The sequence below is a fragment of the Aythya ferina genome, assembly GCF_964211825.1.
Source record: "Aythya ferina genome assembly, chromosome: 1".
Classification (NCBI taxonomy): domain Eukaryota; kingdom Metazoa; phylum Chordata; class Aves; order Anseriformes; family Anatidae; genus Aythya; species Aythya ferina.
Window position 1 is genome coordinate 60,060,357 of NC_140296.1, and position 27,991 is coordinate 60,088,347.

General features: G+C 35.6%; 1 protein-coding gene across 1 annotated transcript in view; it reads right to left on the reverse strand.

The window, feature by feature from the left end:
* The window catches only part of NALF1 (NALCN channel auxiliary factor 1), a 504,959-nt gene that overhangs the window by 15,698 nt on the left and 461,270 nt on the right, over positions 1-27,991 (reverse strand). Inside the window, exon 2 of the mRNA XM_084519005.1 lies at positions 2,528-2,699. Within this exon, the coding sequence (XP_084375131.1) occupies positions 2,528-2,699 (172 nt within the window). The remainder of the gene's footprint in view (positions 1-2,527; positions 2,700-27,991) is intronic.

A 27,991-nucleotide genomic window follows, 5' to 3' on the forward strand; every position in this document is an offset into this window, starting at 1 on the left:
AAATGAGATTAATACTTCCCTGAATCTGCTTTTCATCCCAAACCCAGAGATATTGACTGTTAGTAATCTTTGCAAGGTCATCTTTTACTATATGTTTTATGAATGAATTTGGACTTGGAGATGTACTAGGAAAATAAGAGGTGGATATGTATTTCTGAAGACATTTTCTATGATAATGATGTCTTTGCTCACTGTTTGTTCTTTTCCTTTGTGTATGTGTGCCAGTGTGCACATGTGTGAATACATGGGTATACACATATATATGTATACAAGATGTCGATAAAAAGGTCTTGTCTCTCACTTAATCTGTATTGTCCTATTTAAACTGGAAATTAATTTTTATTTGCTTCCTCTGTATGTATATTGGATGGCTGTTAATATTTATGAAATGCACTGAAGAGAAGTGCTAAGCACCATTACCCTATTGATGACTACCAAATTGCAACTCAGCTTACATTTCATTACATTGTATGGGTATTGCTGGATTGTGTGCATTAGGCTTAATCTTCAAGAAGGAATATAGTAAACATCTTGCTACCAAAATCTCCCTAAATCCAAACACAGGGTACACAGTGAAGTGAGTTTCCATAAACATTATGCTTGCTTCTGAGGTGTCATAGAACATTATTGATAAAATATAAAAATATTTTATTCTATTTTTAACTAGCTCACCTGGGCAACTCATTTATAATAAGTAGAAGTAGAAGTAGAAGTAGAAGTAGAAGTAGAAGTAGAAGTAGAAGTAGAAGTAGAAGTAGAAGTAGAAGTAGAAGTAGAAGTAGAGCAGGACAGGACAGGACAGGACAGGATAGGATAGGATAGAACAGGATAGAATACAACAGGTTAGAATAGAACAGGTTAGAACAGGTCAGAATAGAACAGGTTAGAACAGGTTAGAACAGGTTAGAATGGAACGGAACGGAACGGAACAGAACAGAACAGAACAGAACAGAACAGAATAGAATAGAATAGAATAGAACAGAATAGTTCAGTGGGAAGGAACCTTCAAAGATCATTAGGTCCAACTGCCTGACAACTTCAGGGCTGGCCAAAAGTAAAAGCATATTACTGAGGGAATTATCTAAATGTCTCTTGAACACTGACGTGGACAGGGCATCAATCACCTCTCTAGGAAGCCTGTTCCAGGTTTTGACCACCCTCATAATAAAGACATTTTTCCTAATGTCCAGTCTGAACCTCCCCCGGCTCAGCTTTGTGCTCTTCCCATGTGTCCCCAAGGAGCAGAAACTGGCACCTCCCTTTCTATTTCCTCTCCTCAGGAAGTCACAGAGAACAATGAGGCTACCTCTAAGCCTCCTCTTCTCCAGACTAGACAATCCAAGAGTCCTCAGCCTCTCCTCACATGACACGCCTTCCAGTTCTTTTACTAGCCTTGTTGCCCTTCTCTGGATGCTCTGAAGAACCTTAACAACCTTTTTATATTGTGGAGCTCAGAATTGCATAAGGTGAGGCTGCATCACTGATAATGCAGAGGGAGAATTGCCTCTTTTGATTCGCTGGATATGTTACGTCTAATATACCCCAAAATGCATATCAAGCTTTCTAGTGCAGCCTTATCTTAAGGTTGATTCTGTCTAATTGCAAGTATTTAGACCAGACTGTCAAATAATACAATTGTTGAAATGTCTTTTGACTGATTTAGTTGGAATAGGGTGCCTAAATATTTTCAAGATTCTCAGTTGATACTATAGGCACCAGAAATATGTAGGTAACATTGATATAAACTGAAATTTTGTATCAATGAATCCCAGTCAGTCCTAACAATAAATAAATACATGAAATTTGAAGTACATATGATATACTAAAGATATTTCTTACCTAATGCCCTCTGTGGATGGATCATTCTGGGATGTTTGAAACAGAATGGAATGTCAAAGGAACCAAACCATTTTATTAATCAATGCACAGATCTATATAAATGATATATTTTAAAATTAAAAATCCTTCCAGAATCTAATAGAGTCCAGAAGACACCAAAAGATCAGTGCTTCACAGCCAAACATCTGATTTTTTCAATTCTTGATGAGTGAAAGTCCTTTCCTTAAACGTTTGCTATCCAAGAACTGCTGCAGCCGCACACTTCTGAATGCTACACCTCAGATTCTTTGTTTATCTGACATAAGAATCTAGATTAACAATGTTGAGTATACTAAAAATTGATTTTACATCTCCCTCTCTCTCTCTCTGAATACTGGATAGCACAGAGCTGCTTTTCTCAGAGTTTTACACAACACAGAGCTATAAAAATTTTCCACCAAATTACAAAGCATAAAAAATAACCAGAAAAAAAAAATCTTCTAGCAATTTTGTTTTGTAAAGTTAATGACTGGTGCAAGCTGTAGTTTAAATGTGCATACTAAATCTGGGCTCAAATCCTAACACCTCTGAGAAATCTTTATGATGAGGAATACCTCCAGGCTCTCATAGTTAATAGAAGCAGCATATCCACATTCTCCTTCACAGTTAGACTTAAGAAAACAAGTGAATTAGTTTTTGTATACTATACCTGTACAGATGAAACTTGATAGTCCTCCATAGATGACATCATCATTATCTGGTAATATAAAGGGACACCTCGTCTGAACCTCCAAACAGTATTGCTTGCAAGGAATTCTGTTTCTGCAGTGAAACTGTGTGACTTCAAAATACTGGGAACAGAGCCAGGCTTTGTAGACAGTCTGGAAAAAGAGAAGAACCAGAAGTATAGATGGGTGACAATAGCACTGTCATTATTAGAACATACTGTACTGTACACCTACATTAATACTGCTTCTGAAAGCAAATTTTAAGACTCTCATTTGGTTAAAACACACTCAACATTTGACTATCCTCCCACTACAAAAATAAAAAATTCAGCCAAGTCATTTAAAAGCAACAGTCACTCAGGACTAGGCTAATGACAGTATTTCACACCAGTGTGTAAATAGGTATCTGTCTTAGATGCATATTTTTATTACATAAACATGCAGCACACTCCTGTCCCTATACTTTATCATATACAAACCATAATCTGAACCTCCTTTGGGAAAACCTTACAAAAACAAATGCAATAAATAGTTTCAAACTGGCCTCAAGCCAGCTCTATTCTTTATATTTTCTGGTGCTAAGCTTTCAGGTTGCAATAGATGGTGCTGCTTCCCTTCAAATAAAACCCTATCCAGTCTACAGCATTACAGTTCGTGAACATGAACAGCTGTAGACTAGGAGCTAAATCTGTAACATTGAGGTCCAATGTCTACTTCTGGGAGCAAAGAGAAACACAATAAAGATGTTGTCACCTGAAGCTGTGTAACCATGGCTGCATAGTTGTAGTGATAACACTATTATTACTATTGGTATTTATAAATAAAAGCAAACTAAACGTTGATTTTAGTTTCTTGTGTCTTTAAGCAATGATCTTAGAAGAATTAAACAGCCTTTTTGACACAGAAAAGCTTCACAAGTGATCATATAAAAACAGATTGGATAGAAGCTTATGGAGCTGGTGAAACACCTCTATGACTGAGTACAAGAGAGGTTTGTCTGTTTCTGATTCTTTTATTTTCTATTTATCATTTTTTGAAGTGTATTATTTATTGGTTATATAGTTGCTATTTGTGCTGTTACATAATTAAAATTTACTTTCTGTATTCATTCCAAATATCCCAAAAGCTTACTAACAGCTTTATCATGGGCTCAAATAAAACATAAAGGTAGCTGGTTATTTTCTTTCTTTCTATACACGTTCATAAGAAAAAAACAAAACAAAACAAACAACCAACAACAACAACAACAAAAACTTAGATTAAGTCTTCAAGCATCAAAAATTTAAATTCAAAAACTGACACCTGAAAGGAGCAAAAAGGAGCAATCTAGCAGAGGGTTTTGGTAGGTTTCAGCACATTTCCTTTCATCCATTACAATTTTTACTAGTGTCAGTAGTGGTTTAATGTGTATAATTAATTTGAATGTAGTAGTCCCAGAATCACAAAACTTTTATCTTACTTGTTTGCAGTGGTGGCAGGTGTGGGTAAGGTTGCTAGGTAATAAAGTAAAGCCTTTATCACTAATCTATGGTTTATGATTATTTCTTCATAGTAGCTTTTGCCTACTGCACTCTATAGAACAAGATTTTTTCATTACAAATTAAATTTTAATTGCTTACAGAGCGTTCTTATCCACAATAAATGATTAATTAGAAGGAGAATTAAATGGTGTGTGTATTTATTTTTCTTAAATAAACTCAATTCTCAACAGCAAGTGGTTTTCCCAGTATTGGCTATATCTCCCCCCACGCTTTTAATGCTTCAATTGTTATATTGATTGAATAAAATAAATAGTGTTTTTTTTGCTTGTTTGTTTCTTTCTTTTTTCTTCTTCTTCTTTTTTTAATATTTAATTTCTAATTGAGCAAAATCTATTGGTTGGAGACAGGAAAACTCTGGCTTGGATAACAGATAACAGATAAATATTCACAGATGTACCTTCTTGATCTCAGACCTGCCTAGAACAGTCTAGACCTGCCTAGAACAGTCTAGACCTGCCTATTTTGGATCTACCTAACATAGATAACAAGGTGATATATGAAACATATTTAATTAAGAAATTATTTCTTTTTATTAAAATATTAAATATTCCTGCTTTTTTTTTTTTTTTTTTTTTTTTTTTTTTTTTTTCCATGTCAATACCTCACACTTGCAACCTAGCAAACAATACATCCTCAACTCAAGCATTAACAAAATATTCTCTTTCTTACATACTTTATGGCATGTTGAGACAGATAAATAACTTATTTCAGGAGTATGTCTCTATAATACTGTTTAACTGGCACGTATGGGAAGTCTTTAAAATTACTTCAGCAAATTTGGGGTCATTGACAAAAGGTACAGAAGATCTTATTTGAGGACATAGGGACAATAAAACTTTTGTCTTTCTGAGTTGGCATAATCTCTTTCAAAATATAGACTTCCTTTTTAAAGTCCTATAGCACCAAATCAAAGTAAGTTAAAAAATAGTATAAAAAAAAAAAAAAAAAAAAAAAAAAAAAGCAACCCCAAAATCTAGAATTATAACATCTCTTGTAGCCTGTTAGAAACCACTTATCACACAAAAATGCACTATCTAAGCACTGACAGGTGTGTGTATGTGTGTGGTCATACAGGAAAAGGTTGGTCTGCCTTATAAAGTCCAGGAAAATGTTCACCAATAAAAGAAGTGTCTTGTTACTAAGCTTCCAAGACCTGATTTTTTTTTTTTTCCTAAAGTCTAAAGCTAAAAAATACTGTATTTCAAATTATAGTTGACAGGACTTGTTCTGAACAAGAAAATGTAGCAAAATTAGGAGCCAATGAAAAGTTCATAAATGCACATTTTTATTCTCTGTTTACCTCCCATATGTTTTATATTTTCTACTTCAGGGTGATATACATTGATTTTGATTCTGATTGATATTATGGTGTCATATTCAGTCTTCTTTCATTTTGCTATCTGCACTTTTATTGTCTTTTACTGAAGAGAGAAAGGATGGAAGGGTGGGGAGGAGAGAAGACCATGCATCAAATAGCCAGAGACAGGGAAAGTCCTCCAGACTTCATATTAAGTTTTCTGGAGCAAAATTATTGGCCTTCCAAACCCACACATTATGAAGATTCAAGTCAATAAAATATGTCTTGGATTACATTTGAAGGGTCAAAGAGGGGTTGAGGCAACAACAGACAGGATGGTCACTTTATGATATCCTCAGTTAAAACAAAACATACAAACAAAACCAAAATTGAACTCCCAACAAGAACTGAAATAAACTGAGTTAGAAGATTGGGAAAGATATACAAACTATAGAGAAAATATATGAACACACATTTATCGTTTTTTACAAGAAACAAGAGAAAATCTTTAGCAATTTTCACACAAAATCAGAACTGCAGAAGATAAAAGCATAATTTTTATTACTAGATATTTTGTGAATTCAGGACATGGCACTCTAAACAAACAGAAAAATAATACACTACATAGCTTTTGTATTTCTTAATTTTGTAATTTTGGCTACATCTTATGATCTTGTATATATTTTGCAAGCATATAACAGAATAATAATTGAGATTGGCTTGTATTTACAGTAGTTTTGAAAACCTTTGAAAAATCATAGTTGCTAATAGAAATCTGTCAGACTGATCTCAAAGGACAGAAAAATAATGTGTTCTTTTTTATTATTATTTATTTTTATTTTTGTAGCAAGGAAAAGAAAATAAAGGGAAAATACTCAGATAAATTGGATTATTGAAGCATCGGGGCAACCACATACACATTAAATAACTGCATAAATCTAAATACATGTATGTATTCTTTTTCACTATTAACAGAATTCTATATTTGATAGAGGTACAGTCCTGACTATTAGACAAGATATAATGCAAAAAAAAAATGCATGTCAGAATAATTAGGTCATCTTTCATATACAAAAATATAACTACCAAATTTCAGGAGGGTTTAATGGTAATTTTTCCCACCTAAATAAACCCAATCTATTTTTTTTCCTATAGGCATATACTGAATATTACACTTTTGGAAAAGTGCATGAGTGAACACTGGCTTTATGTATCTGTATTCATATGCATGGGTGCCTACCCAGAAATATCATAACCAAAATCTTTTTGGCATTTTTAAGTAGTGAATAATAATATGATAAAATAAATATATTATTAATTATTAATTATTAATTAGCCAGAGTAATTCACTATTTGACATTCATTTTATTTCCACTTTACAGATGTCAAGCCAAAGTCTGGAAACAGAAAACAATACCAACCACCCATCACAAATAACAAATTTTAGCAAGAAAAGAAATTAGCACTTCACAAATAAACAGGCAGTACAATGCATTTGCTTGTCAAATCATTATAGATAATAAATGGATTTAGGGTTAAGAGGAAGAAGGCAAGGTTGTTTGTGGGAAATTTTGAGATTTCTGTGCTCTTTTAGGAGCACAGCATGTGCTTTTTCTCTCAGGACATCAGGAAGAACACGGTTATTTTTGTCTCTGCAAGGGGAATAGCAGTCCAGATATTTTGTGTCTCTTATCATACATGGGGGTAGACTGTTTCTTGGAGTAATTCTTTCTGGTCTTAAAAAACCATTGGACAGATCTTTTAGGTAAACTGTCGAATTATTTGCCTACTGAGGAGCCAACAACTGCCATTCCCAGAGTGTGCAGTATAGCTAGGTAGAGCATTATGCTGGGTGATCATACCCCAGTCACTATACTAGCTGTGCAACCAGGCAAAATTAATTTTAATCATGTGATTATGATTTACTGAGAATACAAAAATGATGGGGAGATAACAGTGTATTTGCTATTCATATATGCTCACAGTATTTCTCCCTTTCATTCCCACTCATGTGCATGTATATGCACATTCTAAATAACCAAATTTCTGTCCAAACAGATTGAGTATATAGACTGAAATATCTGAGTCACACTGCATGAGAGATATCAGCAAAGGAGAATGGAAAAGCTCAATCAGTTTCCTTCTCTATGGCTGACAATTCTTCTCACTTTTCAGGAGATTAATTGAGCTCTCTTCTGCCCCTTCCCCCCTCGTTCCTGACTGCTGTTACCTAAATGAACAGTGTGAGATTTCTGTGAAATGTCTGTTTAGCTATTTTCCATGAAAATTACTTAAAAAAAAAAAATGATGTTACTAGCTAGATTGTCAAAATAATAATACAAAAAGGAATCTAGATATCACCAAAGAACTCCTAGTGTGTATATGTGGAGGATGGTGGGAGGGAAAGAAAGTAGGAAGAGAGAAGTCAACAGAAACTGTCTCTCACAATAGTAAATTCTATGAATTTAATATATTTTAACTGCTTTGTGTTGATGTGTTGCTACCATATTTATTCCTCAGTAGGAAAATGAAGTCTTCAAACACAGAACAACTTAATAATTTCACATGCCTGTTTAAAAGGAAAAGGCCCCTCATGAACTTCAGAGGCATTCTGTTCATTGCCATTTTCAAACACATCAGGAAACTGTACCTTACTGAGATAAAGAAAGTTACAATATTGCCTTAAGAGAGCGTGATACCAGTCCAGGTCAACTACTACCAAAGCTTGTGAGTATTTTGGGCTAAATTCTGTAGTCTTTATGTATACTGAGGTGTACGTCAGGCTGAGACTGACTAATCAATTGATTTTTTCAAGAATGTCCATGGAATAATTAAGTAACTTGGGGTTTTTCAGCAGAACTGGACCAAGAAACACACTTTCTCTTTCACTCCAGTAGTTCCCAGCCCAGGCTGACTCATTGACAACACCAGTAAATAATCAGTGTGCTGAGAAAAATCTCTTTTTCTCTTCACGTCAGCCTCAGTTTTAGCACATGTAGTGGGTTTATGTGTCAAGGTTTTAGTAGCAGGGGGCTACAGGGGTGGCCTCTGCGAGAAGAATCCAGAAGCTGCCCCATGTTAGGTAAGGGGCAGTTTCAGCTGGCTCCAAATGGACCCACTGTTGTCAGTGCGTTGCAAAGCTTTTTGCACCTCTGTGAAAGCAGATTTAAGAAAAGGGACAAAAAACTGTCGCACAACAGCAGCTGGGACAGTGAGAAGTGAGGAACAGCCCTGAAGACCCCAAAGTCAGTGAAGAAGGAGGTGGAGGAGGTGCTTAAGGCACCAGAGCAGAAATTCTCCTGCAGCCTGTGGAGAGGCCCCTGGTGAAGCAGGCTGGTCCCCTGCAGCCCATGGGTCCCAAGGCAAAGCAGATCTCTCTACACTGCAGCCTGTGGAGAAACCCACAGTGGAGCTGGTGAGTCTGACCTGAAAGAGGTTGCTGCCTGTGGAGCAGACTGCCCCAGTGGAGCAGACTCCAGGCCAGAGCTATAGCCCATAGAGAGAAGCCCATGCAGGAGCAGGTGACATGGCTGGAGCTGCAGCCTGTGGGGGACCCAGGCTGGAGCAGTTTGCTCCTGAGTGATGGACCCCGTGGTACGGAGCCATATCTGGAGCAGTTGTTGAAGAGCTGATGCCTGTGGGAACCTCATGCAGGATCATTTCAGGAAGGACTGTGTCCTGTGTGAGGGACCCCGTGTTGGAGCAAGGGAAGAGAGTGACCATGAAGGAGCGGTGGTGGTGAAGTGCTGAAGTGCTATAGATTGACTGCAACCACCATTCACCCATTCACCTGCTCCAATCTGGGGGAGAAGGTGGAAGAGGGTGAGTGGGGGTAAGGTGGTTTTAGTTTGTTTTCATTTTTTCTCACTTCTCTAGCTTGTTAGTAATCAGTAATTTTTTTTTTTTAATTTATTTTTTATTTTTTTTTAATCGCCCTACGCAGTCTGTTTTGCCTGTTGCAATAATTGTTGAGCGATCTCCCTGTCTTTATCTCAACCCCTGAGCCCTTTTCATCGTATTTTCCCCCTTTCCCTTTAAGGAGGAGAAGCGAGAGAATGGCTGTGGTGGAGCTCAGCTGCCCAGTTGGGTAAAACAACCACAGCATATGATTTTCTGCCATTAAAAGATTTTCATATGCAACATGTTGCCTATATGCAATGGGTGGTACCTTCTCTGCATGCCAAATCTCTAAATATCTGCCTAATTCACAGAGCTATGAAAGTATGAACTATTTAAAAGCATTATATTTGCATTTCAAGTTAGGTTACATGCTTAAATTCCTTGCTGGTGTTGTTGTTGATGTTGTTGTTTTATATATATATATATATATATATATATATATATATATATATATATTTTTTTAACTCAGTGAATTGTCTATTCTGTGATATTACCACAGTTGATAATGTTGTCTTTTCTGGTTTCCATCTCAATCTTTCTATGATATTTTTTTTTTTTTTTTTAAATTTAAAAATAATATTTGTTAGTAGTAGCCTTAATTAGTGAAAAATGATCAGTGGTTAGTAGCAGTCTGGAAAACCTTCTAAGACTTTACTTGCCCAAATACTTGCCCACTTGTCCACTCAGAACACATCCCAAACGTTGGCCAAACAAAGATGAATATATCAGTTTATACAGGAAATAAGGTGATTAGATCTTAGCGTAACTGTGGATTTCATGACAACAACGAGAAACCTCAGAAGAGCGCACACATTTCTTTTTGTGAAGAAGCCTTTGCTGTAAATTTCACTTTAAATCTTATGCATACTGTACATCAGGGAAGTAATAGCTACTGTCACCTACCAACTAATCTACTGTCTGTTCAGTGCAGTTTCTGAAAAGCTTTTTACATTTGGATCACCAGGGTATTATGTGTTAGTTTGAGTGACAGTGTCTCTTTAGGAAACACATGGGTCAACCTCAGAGCCTACTTTGGGCATCAGGACCTGAGATGTCATGTTTTACAGAGATGTCATTTAGACAGTTTATGAGTGCATTTTACGGACTAAACAACCAAAATACAGATGGCTAACTGGTACAAGATCTGATTAAATCTGACATGGGTAGTGTTATGAAAGTGAGCTCCCCCAGGAATTTTGTCAGTTTTGAGAAGTAAGGACTGTCTGACTTCAGGAAAACCACATTTTGTATGTGCACTATGTATTTTGTATGTATACCCTTCTGTCCATGAGAGCTGTGGGACTGCTGGTGACATTTCTCTTCTACCAACCTTCATTCTCAGTTCTGCTCTGAATAGGACTGGCTAAGCACACAAGTAGTGCAGAGATAATGAACTGATGTGATAATGAGATGAAGATCAAACCTTGCAGGATGGTTTCACCAATGAGAGTCAGTGGTGCAGTCAGGTGATTAAGTATTACTTGAAAGCATATAACAAAACAGAGGTTTTGGAATATGTGGATGGTTGAGAGTAAGATGATACTTGATATACTATATAATAATTCCTGAATAGTTTCAATGGACAAAAATAGCAATGTAAAAATGGTTATCATTTTCACTTTATTGCAACATTATCAAATCAAACAATTTTGACTGGTGTAATCTTAATTTTCAGTAAGGTTCAAACATTTATTTCTACAGAAACTATTGTCATTCTGCTTATACAGACAAGTATTGTTCATTAAACATTTGTTTAAATACAGGTCATGCTCTTTTGTATTTCATTACATTAGTATTGATGCAAAACCATTCTGCTTTGTGGAATAGTTGGTTTGTAAATGCACACAAACACACACACACACACACACTATGTATATATTCTTTTTTTTTTTTTTCTTTCTTTCTATTTATCTGATCCCGAATGAAAATAGATTAACAATCTGAGCTTCCTGTAGAACAGACATTATATTTTCCAGATATTCCATTCTATGTGCATTTTTTTAATTCCTCGTGTTAAAACACTGCAGTAGGAAATGAGAATGTCTGTTTCATATTATGGAAACTTATGCCTGAAATTTACAGTAATTTGGGAACAAACACAGCTGTCTGGTGGGTATTTTGACCTTTGTTCTTATTTATGTTTTATTATAATTAATGCCTTCTGTATCTGCATGTTTGGAATATCATAAGATAAATATAATAATGTCTGTCTAGGAGATCTTTATGCCAGTGAATGAAAAATATTATATTAAGAGACAAAACCTTTTAGTGTTTCAAAACAATGGTAAATTAAATAGCTAAACTTGTTTATTTCCTTTTTTACTAGGATATTAAAATTTCATATGAATCTCTTATAAATAATATAATTTGAAAGACGCGCATTCTAGTTTACTTGAAGATAGCGGACAGGTATGCCAAGATTGAAATTTATTTGCCAGAACACTTTTGATCTCAGCTTAAATTTGTATACTACATAACAAGATTTCTTTTAACCAAACACAAATGAGAAGAATGATAAGCTGCTTTACTCATATCTTCATTGTTTATATTGGAAAAGACAAGAGAAATGTGGATATGCCAGCTACTAATACAAATATGTTGCTTTCATTATGGAGAAATTGCTACAGAGCAATTGCTACAGCATCAGTGCCTCCCCATCACTTTTGTAATATTTAAGAGAAGTTAGACACTTATATAGGGGAAATCTTACAAAATAAATGAAGGTTCTACAAGGTGTAAATATTGTAAAAAACCCCAATCTGTCAACCCTATCTTTCTGATGGTTAGCCATCCAATCAAGTGGGTTCATCATAATGATTAACTTCCATTTTCTATAATATCCTCAAACCTTAAGTCATCATCTGTATTAATATTCACTCTTAGCTTTTACTTAATATTGCAAATAAACTTTATTTGGAAGATCATAAACATCCCTTTGGGTGAGGAAACTGGAGGTTAAATAAATCATTATAGATATAAGTAGCCTAGTAAAAATAAAATAAATAACAAGGGAATATTAGCTTTCGATTTTGAGAGCTTAATAGTCATCTACTCAGACAATATATTAAAATGTACAAACCAGGAGATGTGATTATAATAAAACAAATTATTAATCCTTAAAGTGTCTGATCAGCTCCTCTGGAAGATCTAAGGATCTTAGGACCACTGACTTTAAGTCAGTTTGCAATGGGCAGGGGCCTGTTTTAATGTTATATTCAAAAAATATATCTGCATTCATGGACAAAATAACTTGTCAAGGTGAAAAGTCTTTGTGTTCATCTTTGTTCTCCACCAGTATTAAGGTGATGATACTCTATATTAATCAGCTCAACATGATGCTATTCAGAAAATTGATACTGCTGGCTAGCAGTGTATGCAGGAGGCCGAGATAATCTCTCTTTTCATATCCCTTGCTTCCTTAAATTAAAAACTTGACTTTTTCTGCCCACAGACATCTAGTGTTGTTCAGAAGAGACAACCCTTATGGGCCCAGAGGACCTCTGACCAACTTGCAACAGCTAACAGCTGCTAAAGATTTCTGGCAGATGAGCGGAGTTGTCAAATGCTCATATGCAGAGAAATAGCTTCCTATGCCTTGAATTTCTCTTTCCATTTGGAACTATACCCTTTTTAGGCATAAGACTTATTCAGCTTTGGTGCTGAATTTTCATCGTGATTGTGCAGACAGAATTCTGTCTAAATCACATAAATTTATTTTAATGTTCATTTGAAACTAAGAATATTATTGTTCTGCAAATTACCTAGAGACTAAACAGGTTGGTCTTTCTCTTTTTTTTCTTGTTTTTGAACCGAGGAACTATTCTGGAGATGCCACTGCACTATTGCCACTCTCAGTGTTCTTAAGTTGTCACACATTTTTCCTTTGCTTTTAATATATATTTTGTCATAAAGCCTTCAGATTTACATGCTGTTGTTCTGACCTGAATGTAAGACATCCAAACAGGGTGAGTGTCTGAGCCTAAAAGCAGTTGATAGCAGGTTCTCCTTTTTTGCTTACACATCCCTAATTTGAAGTCACACAGATGCATGAAAAACTGGCTTTAACCCAGCTAGAACCTTGCCTGGGAGGGGGCATATATTGGGGGTTATCTATGGGAAGGAGGTGAAGACATTTTAGTCAGATCCGTGACATCAGCTTTTGATCATGCACATCATGAAGTTGATAAATCATACTTTCTGTGAGAGCACAATAAGCACTGCAGGGGCTCTTTACTATGGGTTTTTCAAGGCCATCACCAGCAGTAGCTGATGAGTGTAAGCTAATCCCATCATTCCAAAGCTCTTGAGGCTGATCTACTACCAAGTCTCAAATCTCATGATCTAAGACTAAGGCTTTCTCAAGGTGGTACCTCCCTTATACTATCCTGGGGACAGCCTGATGGATCCCCTCTTCCACTCTGCATCAGACATGACTGGCTGGTCTGGCACACAAAATCAGGTAGATGTCATAGATCTATCTTGTCTTCAGAGGAATAACTGTTCAATATCCCATCTTTATATTTGTTTGTTCTAACTGACCAAGAATCAAGATTAATTGGCTTAAAGAAGTAAAGATTCATTGCAAGTTTGGAACATATAAAAGACGTATTAGATTTTAAATAGAAAAAAAAAATAATAAAAAAGGTAAGTCTAGATGTCTAGATAATCAACCAAGCATTTATAGTGTTAATAGTGCTCGAGAAATTCTACTTCTGTAAAGTAGAACAGAAAACATCTATTTTGCTTACGTGGAGCATGTTTGCCTCACTCAAGTGGGCAAGATGTGAATAATACACAGTTCTGTTAACTTTCTATATGCTTCCTTCCTTTTTTCTTCCCTTCCTTTTTCTTCTGTTGCATTTCAGAAATACAAATGTTTACTTTTCCCAATCTGTTTAAATGTTACCAGTGGACTAACATGTTCTCACAAATGGGGACTTGGCAGACCTTGGAAAGGAAAAAAATAAATGTATCCAAATGTTGTAATTCAAGAGAACACCTAGGAATTTCTCTGTGACTACTTCTGAAAAGTGGCCATATTTCAGTGTTAGCATATGCTTCTGCAAAAGGAATAGCTGATTTTAATAGTATATACAATGTATATGTCACTTTATCTTCAAAGGGTCTGTCTAATACTGGGATTAATTCTGTATACTTAATCCAGGGACAAAGCTTTTGGTTTATATCAGTCTCATAGGGATATCTGAGGTGAAAATCACAGACAGATCACACTAGGTTTCATTTTCAGCCCACAAAAATATACTTATCCAGTTGCATGATGAGCGTGACACTAGACCGTGAGTGGCTGTACTAGTTTCTGTCTCCATTAAGAGAAGTAGCCCTAGCCCTTGTTTTTCCTCTGCCAGATTCCCATAATATTTAGTAATCTAAAATATACATTTTTATCTGATATATCAACATGCTTTCACTGTTCAATATAATATCATGGGAAACTGAATAAAACACTGCACTGTAATGTGCGGTCCTTGCTACAAAGTTCCTTCTATTTGATCTCATTTGATTATATGATGCTATCTCAATTTCAAATGTTTTGTCTAAACTTCTATACTGTTATTATTATACTATTATATACTGTTATTGTTATACTATATTATATACTCTTCTTATACTAATATGTTAGACAATAATATCAATTTCATTGCATTATAACTAAAACATGCCTGCAGAGATACTCTGTTAAATACATGTATAGTGTCATCTCAGGGAGAATCATAGGATTTTGGACTGACTGTTTTTCACATTTCGTTTGTATTCCTTTGCTGATTGGTATGCAATAATGACAACCAAAAAGATACTCTCTCTTCCCCAGTGATATTGCAGAAGTGTTACATGCAACTGAAACAAGATGAGCTTGTAATTTATGCACTAAATCACTATCAAATTACTTTTATGGAGTTGTATTTATTTAACTTTGCCATCACAATAGCTTGTTTGTATCCTTTTTCTTTTCATAAAGGTTTGCCAGAATTACGCAACAATGATATTTCAGCAAGCTGTTTTAAAGGGAACTTTTCATCTTTGAACAAAGGTGTTGTTTGTTCCCAGATTTTCAAATATTTACTTATTTGCAGTTTTACTTAGATGATTTTATATGCTACATGGGGTCAAGTCTATCTGCAACTATATGCTGACACATCTAACAATTTGCATAGGTCACTAACATCAGGGAAAAACTGAGATGCAGAGATTTGCCCTTCACATTTATTTTCATTTGTTTTTGCTACAGTTTGTTCAGCAAATAAAATATAATGTTGGAATATTAACATAGAGTTTAAGAATGAAACAACATAATAGTCAGTTATACAGTCTGTCATAGATTGTAATAATGCATAATACATTAGATGATTTGAGAGTAGAAAATATTCTAGCTTATATTTCAGAATGATTCCCTGAGTCATCCAGAGGCTCTGTCAAGTAAGCTACAGACATATTTAAAAGCTAATAAATTGGTTATGGCAATAATTAAAAATGGAATAATAAAACAAACTGAAAGTAGTCATATGAGGAAGGCTGATGTGACTGATTTCTGCAAAGGTAAATTCTCTCTCTAATGAATCCAAATTATTCCTGAATATAAAAATGAAAACGTGATCCTGGTGACAATTTATTTAGCCCTTCAAAAATCTATTAATGAGGTCTATAAAAAAGGTAGGTAATAAATAGATTATTATTGCTTGTGAGTCACACAGTATACAGTCACATTTACAACCTGAGTAAGGGGAAAGAAGGAGAGGAAAAAAAAGAATCAAATTTCATCAGTACAAAAGGTTAAGAGCAGGGTGTCATGTATGTTGATAAAAATATATGACACACAATATATAAACATAACACGTTTTGTTATATAAACAAAGCAATATATGTTGTTTTGTTTAACAATGCATTAATAAATTAGAAACAGGGCTAGACAATTAGGAATCAAGTGTGAAGAAAGAATAAAAAAAAGTTAATCAAGTGAAAAAGAAGGACATTCTAAACTTCATCTGAGCTGACAATTTGCTGAATGGAGAGTGAAATTTGGTGCTGAAGAATTTAAAGAAATAAACCTTTCAAAAGCAAATTTGAACTACTTATACCAAGATGGATTTTACATCCAATATATGATATCCCAGGGGGAAAAAAAAAAAAAAAAAAAAAGAAAGAATAAAAGAAAAAAAGAAAAAAGGGGGGGGGAGTGTTGCTGTCCTTTGATTTCTTTATGGTTATGTCTGAAAAAGACAACAGATGGATGCACAAATGTTGGGAAATGACATAGAAATGTCTTCTGCATAGCCAAAGCTACACACTCAACTGGAATAGTCTACCCAGAAACAAGCAATCCCACCTCAAAATAGAAGCATAAAATCAGAAAAAAAAAATAAAAAATTCTAACAGGAGTCTCATGACAGGAGCCTCTGAAGAAAGATTGAAAGATAAGTTAATGAAACTTCAGAGGGGCAGGGAAACTTCAGTGGCAGGATCTATGAAATTATGAGTGTGATAATGGATGATTTCCTTATCTTTGTTATATGTCCTAGAATGATGGGGGATTTAAAATAAATAAATAAATACACCCCCACACACACCCATTACCCTTTTCCATGTAATGCTTAGTTTGCCACTCATTACAACATTTTCATGAGAAAAAGAAAGATTCAAAGGGTGCTCTTTCTAAAGTAAGTCCATATTTTCCCTTGTATATGTAACATAAATACATATATAGAGCAAAAAAGATTTTTGTTGTCCTTCGTAAAGCAAACCTGTGAACACGGTAGATACTTTGTATATGTGGACTAGCTTTGAAGACACTGCAGACATTTTTCACTTTTGAATACATATAAAGGCATTTATACTTTAGGAGAGATACTGCACTAGATACTTAAAATACAGGTGTTTACAAGGTGGCTTGGGTACCCATTAGTGCTAACAGAAAGAGTATTAGTATAAACAAACTCTTTAAGAAAATCTTTCAGATTTAAAGATTAGGAAACATCTCTGCTGTTTCTTATTCTGAACTTTCTGGCTTCTTCCTATGCAGGATCTGTTGCTAGCTACTTTGGAAAGAAGACTCTGTGGATTGTATGACTTACTGATAAAGTCCAGTATGGGATGACTGTTGTCCTGTGGACAGTGGCCTTTTAGGGAATTGCTTCTAATTTCATCTCATAAACAGAGTGAATACATCATGTGTCATTTTCACTGGTGTTTTTCCTGAAGCACACAACAGATTCAGAAAGTTTTGTTAGCCTCTAAGCCTTGTTGACTATGCACTAGACACACATATTCTCCAAAGCCAGGGAAAACCATATAAAAGCACTGGAAATGCATAGTCCAATTTGCTTATTTGTTTAATAAAATGAGGAAAGGCAAGAAGAGATGTGTTTACATATATTATATTGTAAAAGGAGAATTAAAATATTTAATAATAATAAAAAAAAAAAATCTGAAGGATAAATTAAAAAGGAAAATAGCTGGAACTTCACACATCTTTGTGCTAGGTGCACATTCCTTCTACCACCCTTGTACAGACTTTATTAGTGCCTATGTTAAGGCAACCAGGTCTTCTTTACTGACTTAATTTTCAGTTGAGTAAGACCTGTGATCCATCCCTGTGAAATGAAAACCTGGGAGGAAAAAAAGTTTAAATGAGAAATGAAGGAACTCTTGTCTTTTTGTGTATTTTTGTGTCTTTCTGTGCATTTGCAGATTTAAAGTGTCTAGTAACCACTGCCTTATGAGCAGCTAGAGCACCAGAAGCGCAGAGCATGTTTCCTGTGTTATATCTCCACTGCAATGATAGAAGAAGAAAAGAATGCATAAAAACATCAAAAAGTTAATCAAAATGATTTAATAGCTACAGCCTTTTTTATTTTTTATTTTTTATTTTTATTTTTTTTATTCACCAGAGGCATTAACATCTCTTTAGTTGAAATTAGGCCACTTGTTATTTTTGACATTTAAGTCTCTGTTTGGAAGTTTAGATACTTTAAAACTTTTGAACATATTTCTATTTTTAAGTTTTCACTGTCATTTTGTGATGATTTTTTCCTTTATTAAGCCCTGTTACGTCTGCAATGACTGTCACAATGCATCTTTCCTAAATGCACTCAATACAGTAATTGCAGGTCTTTTTTTGCTACGCTGTGACCTAGTTAATTATCCTTTTATGAAGCTGTATTTCTTCTCATATTGACAGGTTTTATTCTTTTTTAAATGAAGATGGCATCTTTATGAATATCAAAGACATCTTGGAGAGAGTACTGGCATTTTACTCTGTCAGCCTGCTCTGTGTATAGTGGTATTTTGTGCAATATATGTATAGGAAAAGAGCACAGAGCCAAAGTGTTTTCTGTTGTTGTTTTTGTTGTTGTTATTTTTTTTTTTTTCCTGTGGACATCTGCTCTTCATGCTGGGAATCTTACCCTTTCTAATAACAATCCTTACATCGGCAAGCCTGCATGTCTTCTTAAAAACTTCTTGTTAGCAGAATTAAAAAATAAGACATTAAGCCCCTGTGCTCCTTTGCCTTTAAAGTTCTAAATTCCTTCAGAGTTTGTTAATCTCAGAAACCAGACTAAGACATCTTTTTTTTTTTTTTTTTTTTTTTTTTTTTTTTTTTGGGGGGGGGAGTGATTACAGTTCTACTGATTGACATACAGAATCCTTCATCTAGACTGTGATCTAACTGTGTGACATGATAATTCCTGAAGATCCACTCTCATGAATGCTAACAAGCTACTTGGAAACTTCATAAATTTCATGTCTACATTTTTTCCTCTTAATGACTTATTTATGCTAAATTAGTTCCCAAATACCATGCTGTGTTAGCTGTATTCTCCCCCTCCTCTCCTCTCCTCTCCTCTCCTCTCCTCTCCTCTCCTCTCCTCTCCTCTCCTCTCCTCTCCTCTCCTCTCCTCTCCTCTCCTCTCCTCTCCTCTCCTCTCCTCTCCTCTCCTCTCCTCTCCTCTCCTCTCCTCTCCTCTCCTCTCCTCTCCTCTCCTCTCCTCTCCTCTCCTCTCCTCTCCTCTCCTCTCCTCTCCCTTTCCTTATTCATTTATTTGTTTGTTTATTTATTTTTACAAAATCAGGTTCCAGTAATAATTCTTAGCGATTAACTGAAATGGGCAAAATCGAACACTAAAGCAGATTACTGACAAGTTGAGGGGTGAATTTTTGAAAATAAAGTATCTTTTCATTCATCTAATCTTGGCAGGTGTCAAAATGGCATGAGCTTGTTGAATGCAACTGAATCAATGATTCATACTTTCTCAGAGAGAAAGCAATCTTTACGTATTTAAAATGACACAGGTAAACTGAAATCAAGAGTAGAAACTCCAGAGATACTTAATTCCCACAAGTTTGTAAAATTAGACCACTGAATACAGTAAAGAAATACTACTGAGAGAGAAGTAAAAACACAATTCTTACTAAACAACAAAGATGCCACCAAAGATAATGGTAAACACAGCTCTGTGGCTCAGCCTCATTTTGGAAGATCATTATAGTCTATTCTGAGAATATTTCTCAGTAAATCATTCTGTTGGGGTCTACCTGAGTAGTAACTATACTCTGTCCTGATACTAGAATAAAGACACTTGTGCACTATTTTCTCATGTCCTTTTTAGAGCAATTTTGTCTTGTTTTGTATTGCCATGTTATTTGGACCACCAATGGCAGTAACACTATTTAAGAACATTATTTATGCACTGACCTTCACAAAAACCTTATTTTGTTGTTGTTGTTGTTTGTTTGTTTGGATTTATTTATTTATCTATTTATTTTTATAATATCAAAAGGTGACACTTGGTCAGAGGAGCAATATATTTTTGAGGAAGAGAAAAAGCTCAGAACATAATAAGAGTGGAGGTCTTGGTTCAAATCATGGTCATGAGGGTCAAGAGTCATGGTTCAAATCATCTCAAAGAGATAGGCATATGTCTCCATGGGAGACTTCAAACTTGCAAGGAAGAGGTGGATCATAGGACCTGATCAGAGAGTCAATCAAAGTTAAAGGCTCCCTACATCCCTCCATATGGCTTTCCATCTAGTCTGAACACTGAAACACTATAACTTTGCTGCATGGAATGGTATGAGATGGAGAGTGCTGAAACTTATCACCAGTATATCAGCTTACCTGTCCAGGTGTACATTTATGATCCCAGGATTCACTTCAAAAAGGAAACTTGCTAACCTCACTGTTCTGATCATGACCACTGTTATATGTCACTAAAACAGTCTCTGGTGTCAGGAGTTTGCATGAGCTATTGCACACTGAATAGAATTTGCAAGTCTTGTAGGGGATGGTTTGTGAAAGGTTGTTCATAAACTGTATCCAAACATGCAGTTGCCAAGGGCAGGAAGTTGTGTTTTGTTTATTTATTTATTTATTTATTTTAAAGTGTATTCTCATAGCAGAATTAGACAGAAGAATACATATGGGAAGGAGAAAGAAAAGGCTGAGGAGACCTAAGAAATACAGCACAATATGTGATAACCTTACCCTCTGTTCCTGCAGCTATATTCAATTCTTTGCAGGCATAATTTCCTACCTCTATTCCACTCCATTTGAAGTCACCTCACTTCTGTTCATCTAAGATAACTCCAACCAGAAGGATACTCCAACCGGAAACAGAGAATGGCAAATCAGATTTTTCTCTTTTGGTATGACAATTTAAAGCTTTAGTTATTTAAGTCTCTACATTATTTATTTATTTATTCATTTTTATTCTTTCATTTTGTATCTGCTATGTCAAATGTGCTTTTTAATTTATTTTGTTTAAAAGCAAAATAAATAAATTGGTGAATCACTTTTGATATGTTTTGTAGAAAATCAGTCTCAAACACCTATCAAAATCAAATATGCTAGGATGTGGCTAAAGCAAACAGAAGTGTAAGTGGAACTCATGCCTATAGTTTATAAAAGAAAGTCTTACTCTTAAACAAAGCTGTATTTGCATGGTGTAGATGAAGATTATATCTGTTTGGATGTAAATGGAACATTACTAACTGGGTATTTCAGGTGCCAGATTCCTATTTGTTTTCCTTTTCCTTTTGTTATTGTTTTTCCATGTATAATGGAGACACATTGGCTCCTACTATCAATCACTTGCTCCAAAAGCCTTCCTGTCTCTGCTGTTGCAGAGAGTATCCTCCCCTACTCTAAACTCCTATATTAGGGGATATAAGTAATTCACATTTTATTGATAAACTGCTACTAATTATAAAGATAAAAAATAGACCTGAATAAGTAAAGAAAGTTTATTAACATTGATTTTAGTGGGGATAATTGCCTTACATCCACACACCATGGAGTGAATGAATCACAGAACACACTGAGATGTCTGTATTTGGGAAATGTGGCTTTTATTCTCCCTATATTTCTCTTCCTATGAAAGGAAAAAATAGCCGTTTTGAAACTTGTACTATTTGAAAATATGATTATTCTGTTAAAGAGTATGCATGCAAATAGTAAATAGACTTTGTCAAGACTTTGTCAAAGCAATTTTTTCTTTGTCTCTGTCAATTTAGATATGGACACAGGGATATGCATAGTTTTTGCCCATAACTTTAACCTTCCAATAAGTAGCTCAAAAACATGTTAGAAATCAGCCAACACAGTACCATTAGTTGTAAACCTTAATTCCAAAAAGTGCTGTAGCCACAAAATCAAGAACATGTTGGCAGCAAATTCTTCTCTTGGATTAAACATGACTGTTAAAAGACAGGCCAAGGACTTTGTGACAAACTGTGCAAAGTAATTTTTTGCTAAATTTTCCTGTATAATTTCCCACATCAGGAAGTCCTCTTTGTTAGATGCAGAAATAATTCTACTGTCCATCTTTCTCCTGTACAATGAAATGCTGGAACTAGAAAAAAGTGGCAGATGCTTAAAATTAAAGATTAAATAATTACACTGATTTATGCACAAAAAGAATGCTGAGGATAATGTATTCAGTCTGCATCAGCCAATGACACACATCACAGCATACAGTATGCTGTCACATTCTAGTGCTGTATATAAATGTCAACCCTGCTATTTATTTTCAATTTAAAATGCATTAATATTAGCTTTATCATGCTGACAAATCTTATAATGAAGACAGTTGATTAATTTATTCTTTTTTTTTTTTTTTTTTTTTTTTTTTTTTTTTTTTTTTCCCTGAAGGACAGGCAAAGACAAGTGTGAATTTCAATGCAATGATGAACATGTCTTTTAGTTTTTATTGGTAAAACCATTCACTCATCTTGTCCGTATTCATGGTGAAATAGCCTATAAGCAAAGACACAAGGAAAAAGAGATGGGAACAAATTGGATATGAAAAAATGCTAAGAAATATTAAAGAAAAAAGAATATATGTATATACCTGAAATATATGTTGATACCTATGATTAATTGCTTTTCACTATGATTAGTTGCTTTACATATATTCATCAGTTTCTTTCTAATTTTAATTTGTTCTACATTTCTCAAAGGTTCTACAGACATTATTATTTAATCTGTGTTACTGAACCACAGAACAAATCACTGACTTCATTTTCTTTATTTTTTTTTCTTATTTCCTTTGGTTAACATAAGTTGATACAAACACATAATCATGTGTTTTTAAGTGTGTTAAAGTTTCCTCTAATACCATGTGTTGACTTTACTTATTCTAAACTTTCAAAAAAGAATATCTGAGACTCACAATACACAAAACTAGATGAATTATCATTTAATCTAATAAAACAATATATGAAGGATTCATCTTCATACAATGAGTAATCAAATTAGGGATCTGATTTCAACAGGAAATTTTTGGAGCAAAAAGTCAGTTACTGAATTAAAAGATGTTTTCATTGAAGAAATAGTCTCTAAAGGCTATATGATATAGAATCATAGAATCATTTATGTTGGAAGAGACCTCTAAGATTACTTGGTCCAACCTTTAACCTAACATTACCAAGTCTAGCATTAAACCATGTCACTAAGCTCTACTTCTACACGTCTTTTGAAGACCTGCAGGGATGGTGTCTCAACTGCTTCCATAGGCAGCCTGTTCCAATACTTAACACCCTCAGTGAAGATGTTTTTCCTAATATCTAACCTAAATCTCAAGTTGGCACAAGTTGGAGGCCATTTCCTTGTCTTATCACTTGGCGCTTGGAAGAAAAGCCCAATCCCCACATCCCTATAGCCTCCTTTTTAGAGGACGATGTTGAGGCATGACCAGAGAATTGCATTTTGCAAATTTTGGTAGAAATTTTCAGATATGGCAACTGCCTCAAGATATTCTAGACTTAAATGATCTTTCCCAAAAGGTGTTCCTCTTCTGTTTCTGCAGAAAAGATGAAAGAAAAGTTTTAAAGTTGGAAAAGTTTCTAAAGAGCAGAGAAACCAGTAGCAGCAAAAGACAAGCAAAGATAAAGACTTTTATACTAACTTTGATACTATCATGAGTTGTATAGCACTGCTACTTTAAAGCATAACTCTACAGCATACATTAAAGATAACTGTAAATGGATAATAATTTGAAGCACGGTACAGCTCTGCATAGATACTTTACAATTCTAAATTCATGGTTCTTAACGGTGCTGTCAACACTGGGTAAACCTCATCACCCACAGGGAGAGACAAAAAATGTTTGACAAATACATAAACAGTAGTAGAGAGCAAAAGGTCAGCAAACGTAGATATGGGAGCCTAATATTAATCCATTAAAGTAATACATATACATGAAAGAAAGGGCCCATTTCTGTTTCACTCACAGTGGCTGAACTGCTCCATATCTGCTCACAAGGGCTTTACCATAATTAAGCATACAAGATTTAAGGCAAATTTTTAAAGAAGAACCTTTTCCTATTGTATTCTAGTCAAAGAGAAAAGTGCAGAGAGTACAAAATGTAGTTAATTAAACACAAGGTGAATGAAAGCATATTTAGAGAAAGTCTTTAAACCCTTTTCAAGCTTAGATCAATAATGTATTTTTATGATTATTACTTGCAAATTAGTATTGTGGTAAAATATGTGTTCAGTTTAAATGAAGAATGAGATGAGCCAGGAAATAATAAAGTGTTAGTGTGCTGCTTTTAGTGCCACGTTGTGTTCAGGCCACTATCCAATCGTGGAACTGCAACACAAAAAAAATCAAAGTACTTATCAATATTTTCTCATTGAACAGACCTGGATTAAAGGCAACAATTCTCATTTTTTTAGAGGATATTTTATACTTCTATAAGGAATGCAGAGTATTCTCATTTTGTAATACATTCAAATTATTTTTCAGACTGTGTAAAAGGATCTTTCTGTAAATGCATTCAGTAAACATGTTCACTCACTAACTGTTTTGCTTTGTCCCCTATGCTGTTGCCATTCTGAAGGTCATGTTCTTTTTTTCTCCTGAAGTAGCCTGTATGTTGGCTTATTGCAACCTTAAAGGATCATTGAGAAGGCTGAGAGTTAAATCTCCTTTTGTAGTACAGCTTCAAAGTATACAACAGGAACTGGGGAAACAAAGACTGGAGCTAATCTGTGTTATATATGCCATCTACACCAAATCTGTTTTCACATTGGTTTCTTAATTTGACCTCAGTGGAATCCTTTCAAATTCTCAGTACTCTTAGGGTGCTTTAAAACACTTTTTTTTTTTTTTTAATTATTTATTATTATTATTATTATTATTATTTTTAATCTCTGTAGAGTTCTTCTGTTTGCATTGCATCTTTTTCCTTCCTTCCTTCCTTCCTTCCTTCCTTCCTTCCTTCCTTCCTTCCTTCCTTCCTTCCTTCCTTCCTTCCTTCCTTCCTTCCTTCCTTCCTTCCTTCCTTCCTTCCTTCCTTCCTTCCTTCCTTCCTTCCTTCCTTCCTTCCTTCCTTCCTCCCTCCCTCCCTCCCTCTCCCTCCCTCCCTCCCTCCCTCTCCCTCTTTCCCTCCCTCCCTCCCTTCCTCCCTTCCTTCCTTCCTCCCTCCCTCCCTCCCTTCCTCCCTTCCTCCACCCCTCCCTCCCTTCCTCCCTCCCTCCCTTCCTCCCTTCCTCCCTTCCTCCCTCCCTCCCTCCCTCCCTCCCTCCCTCCCTCCCTCCCTCCCTTCCTTCCTTCCTTCCTTCCTTCCTTCCTTCCTTCCTTCCTTCCTTCCTTCCTTCCTTCCTTCCTTCCTTCCTTCTTCCTCTTCTTCTTCTTCAACTTTTTTTTTTCCAACTTTTCAGTTTTCTTTTTTACTTTCAACTACATTTGCTGTGCAAATGCATTTTATACATTCACATGAACTCTGGTCAGTCAGAATCCTACATATTTTTTATTTCTTTATTTTCTGTTCTTTCAAGTACAGCTGAATACCTCATGTCGTTTCAGAGTTAGCTATAATATATATAAGCACTATAGATATATCAGAAAGTGGAGGGATATCACTATTCATCCAGATTCATCAGCTCTATATTTTCTAAATAGGCCAAAAGGAATGATCTTGCCAGCCCAGACAATGTGAGCCTGGAGGTGTTCCATTGTGTCTGGTTTCTGGCAAGGGTAAGATATTAGGAGAAGAAAAATGTTGAATCTCTCTGCCTGAGAATGACATCCTTGCAAGTTTTCCCACTCCCACCCCAGCTGCTGGTGATATCAGAGGCCTGCCAGACCCACTTCTTTGTTAGCTGGTGGTACTGCCCCACCAGAACCCCTATCCTCCACACCAAGGAGAAATTGTATGCCCCCAGGCAGCTCAGGCAGCTCAGAATGAGCTCCCCTAAATGAGCTGCCCCCAGGCAGCTCAGAACCCTAATTCCCATTCTTTTCATAATCCAGTAATTTTGCCTGAGTTCTCCCCTAAATCCAGCTTCATCTAACTTCTGATTAAACTGAAGGATTATCAGAGAGAAATTGCAATGGGCCACATGAACATCCCCTCACAGGCATGTGGCCTACACACTGCCAGTCTTCTGGCTTTTCCTCTTGAAACATCACCACTTCACAGGTGGAGCAGGCCACATATTTCTGTCAAAAATAGCTCTGCCGTTTCAAAATATGTGTCTATATTCATCCACATGGGGATTTGTATTATGGCCTCTGATCTGCAATATGTCCTCTGATCTGTATTACTAGCAGTGCTGCTTTCATCGCTGTTTCACAATACATCTATTAGTAATCTGTTTTCCCCCGATTAAAGAGGAACTTGTTGAAATTCGAGGATATTGCAGTATAACCGAGAAAAATTCCTACATCATTCAGCATCCATGTGTAAAGCAACCCCATTCTCACTTTTTCTAGCCTGTGTGAGTGTACATTTCTTGTCCATCCTTAGGCCTTAACTCAGTTTCCTACATGTCAATCATTTGGGCATAGCACAGACAGGTTTCTCAAACAAGACTTATAAAGCCTGAAGAGTAGCTACTTGCTATTTATGTCATAAAGTGCTTTTACAGCTCTGAGGAGTTGAAATATGACCTGGTTGTTTCACTGCAGTGCACAACAGCACACATGAGAAATCAACCAAGAGAAACTTAAAAGGAAATATTGAGCTGCTCTCCGTCTTTTTAAGCATTCTAATCTTTTAATAAGAGTTGGCAGGTGCTAACAGTTTTGCACCAATCTCCCTCTCCCCCTCTTTAGCTCTTCCTCCCCCCTGCCTTCCTCCTTTTCCTCCCCCTCTCCCTCCTTCCCTCCACCTCCCAGGCTCATTTCCTGGGTTCAATAAGTATTCTTTCACCTGCCTTGAAATGGAACTGAGGAGGGCCCTCTGTTAAATAAATTAAAAAGTTATCTAATTTCACTGTTACTTCTACATGTATCTGTTTTCTTTGACCTCCATGGATCACAATAAATGTTCCTATTCCTCCCACAAAAAAATAAATAAATAAATATATATATATATATATATATATATATATATAGGGTGGGAAGGAAAGGCTTTACCTTAGTTCTTCAGCAAATAATTGCAAAGCACTGTGAAATAAAAGAGCTCTTTCCTATGTTGATTTCAACAGGTCTCAGTGAAAATTACAGTTCCAATTACAGTTCCATTTAACCCTACACTAATTCCATTATTGGAGATTTGTCTGGTGTAATTTCTCCCAGTTATTAATAAGACCACCTTATGTATGTAAGCACAAAGAAAAAGTAGCAGGATGCCCCTATGCCTTTACAATATACTCACAAAGCCATAATTGAGGCAAACACCAGACAAGTGAAAAGATGTGGTAAAATGCAAGTCTCTAACTTGAACTTTAACATGCTCTGGGTGGTTTAAATGTTGGATGCAAAGAACATGTGAACAGATCAGAGGACCACTGATAAATAAAACACTTAAGGAAAAAAGCTAGCTATTAGGATAGGTATTTATTAAGGAGGACACAAAGGGTGTAGCATTTCATGCCTGACAGCACGAGCTCCATGAAGCATAGTGGGAAAGAAGCAATACTGTTGCGTCAGCCTCTTTATGTGGAACAGAGTTCTGAAGTATATGGCTGGGGATGTGATTTTCCTATGACATGAATTGCTCCTGGGAGATCCCACTCAGGTACACAGGGCAGCCTCTCGGAGATAACAGGTCATTAGCAATCCAAACAGCAACCCCTATGAGACACTGTGTACCATCAAGAAATGCATGCTGCACCATGATGCTGTTGCAGATCTGAGACAGAAATGACTGCTAATCTTTCAGTATACAATGCTCTTTTTTCCTAGAATGCCTCTTTCAGATGCACTGAAAAAATATTTTACCAAATAACAGCCACAGACATTAAA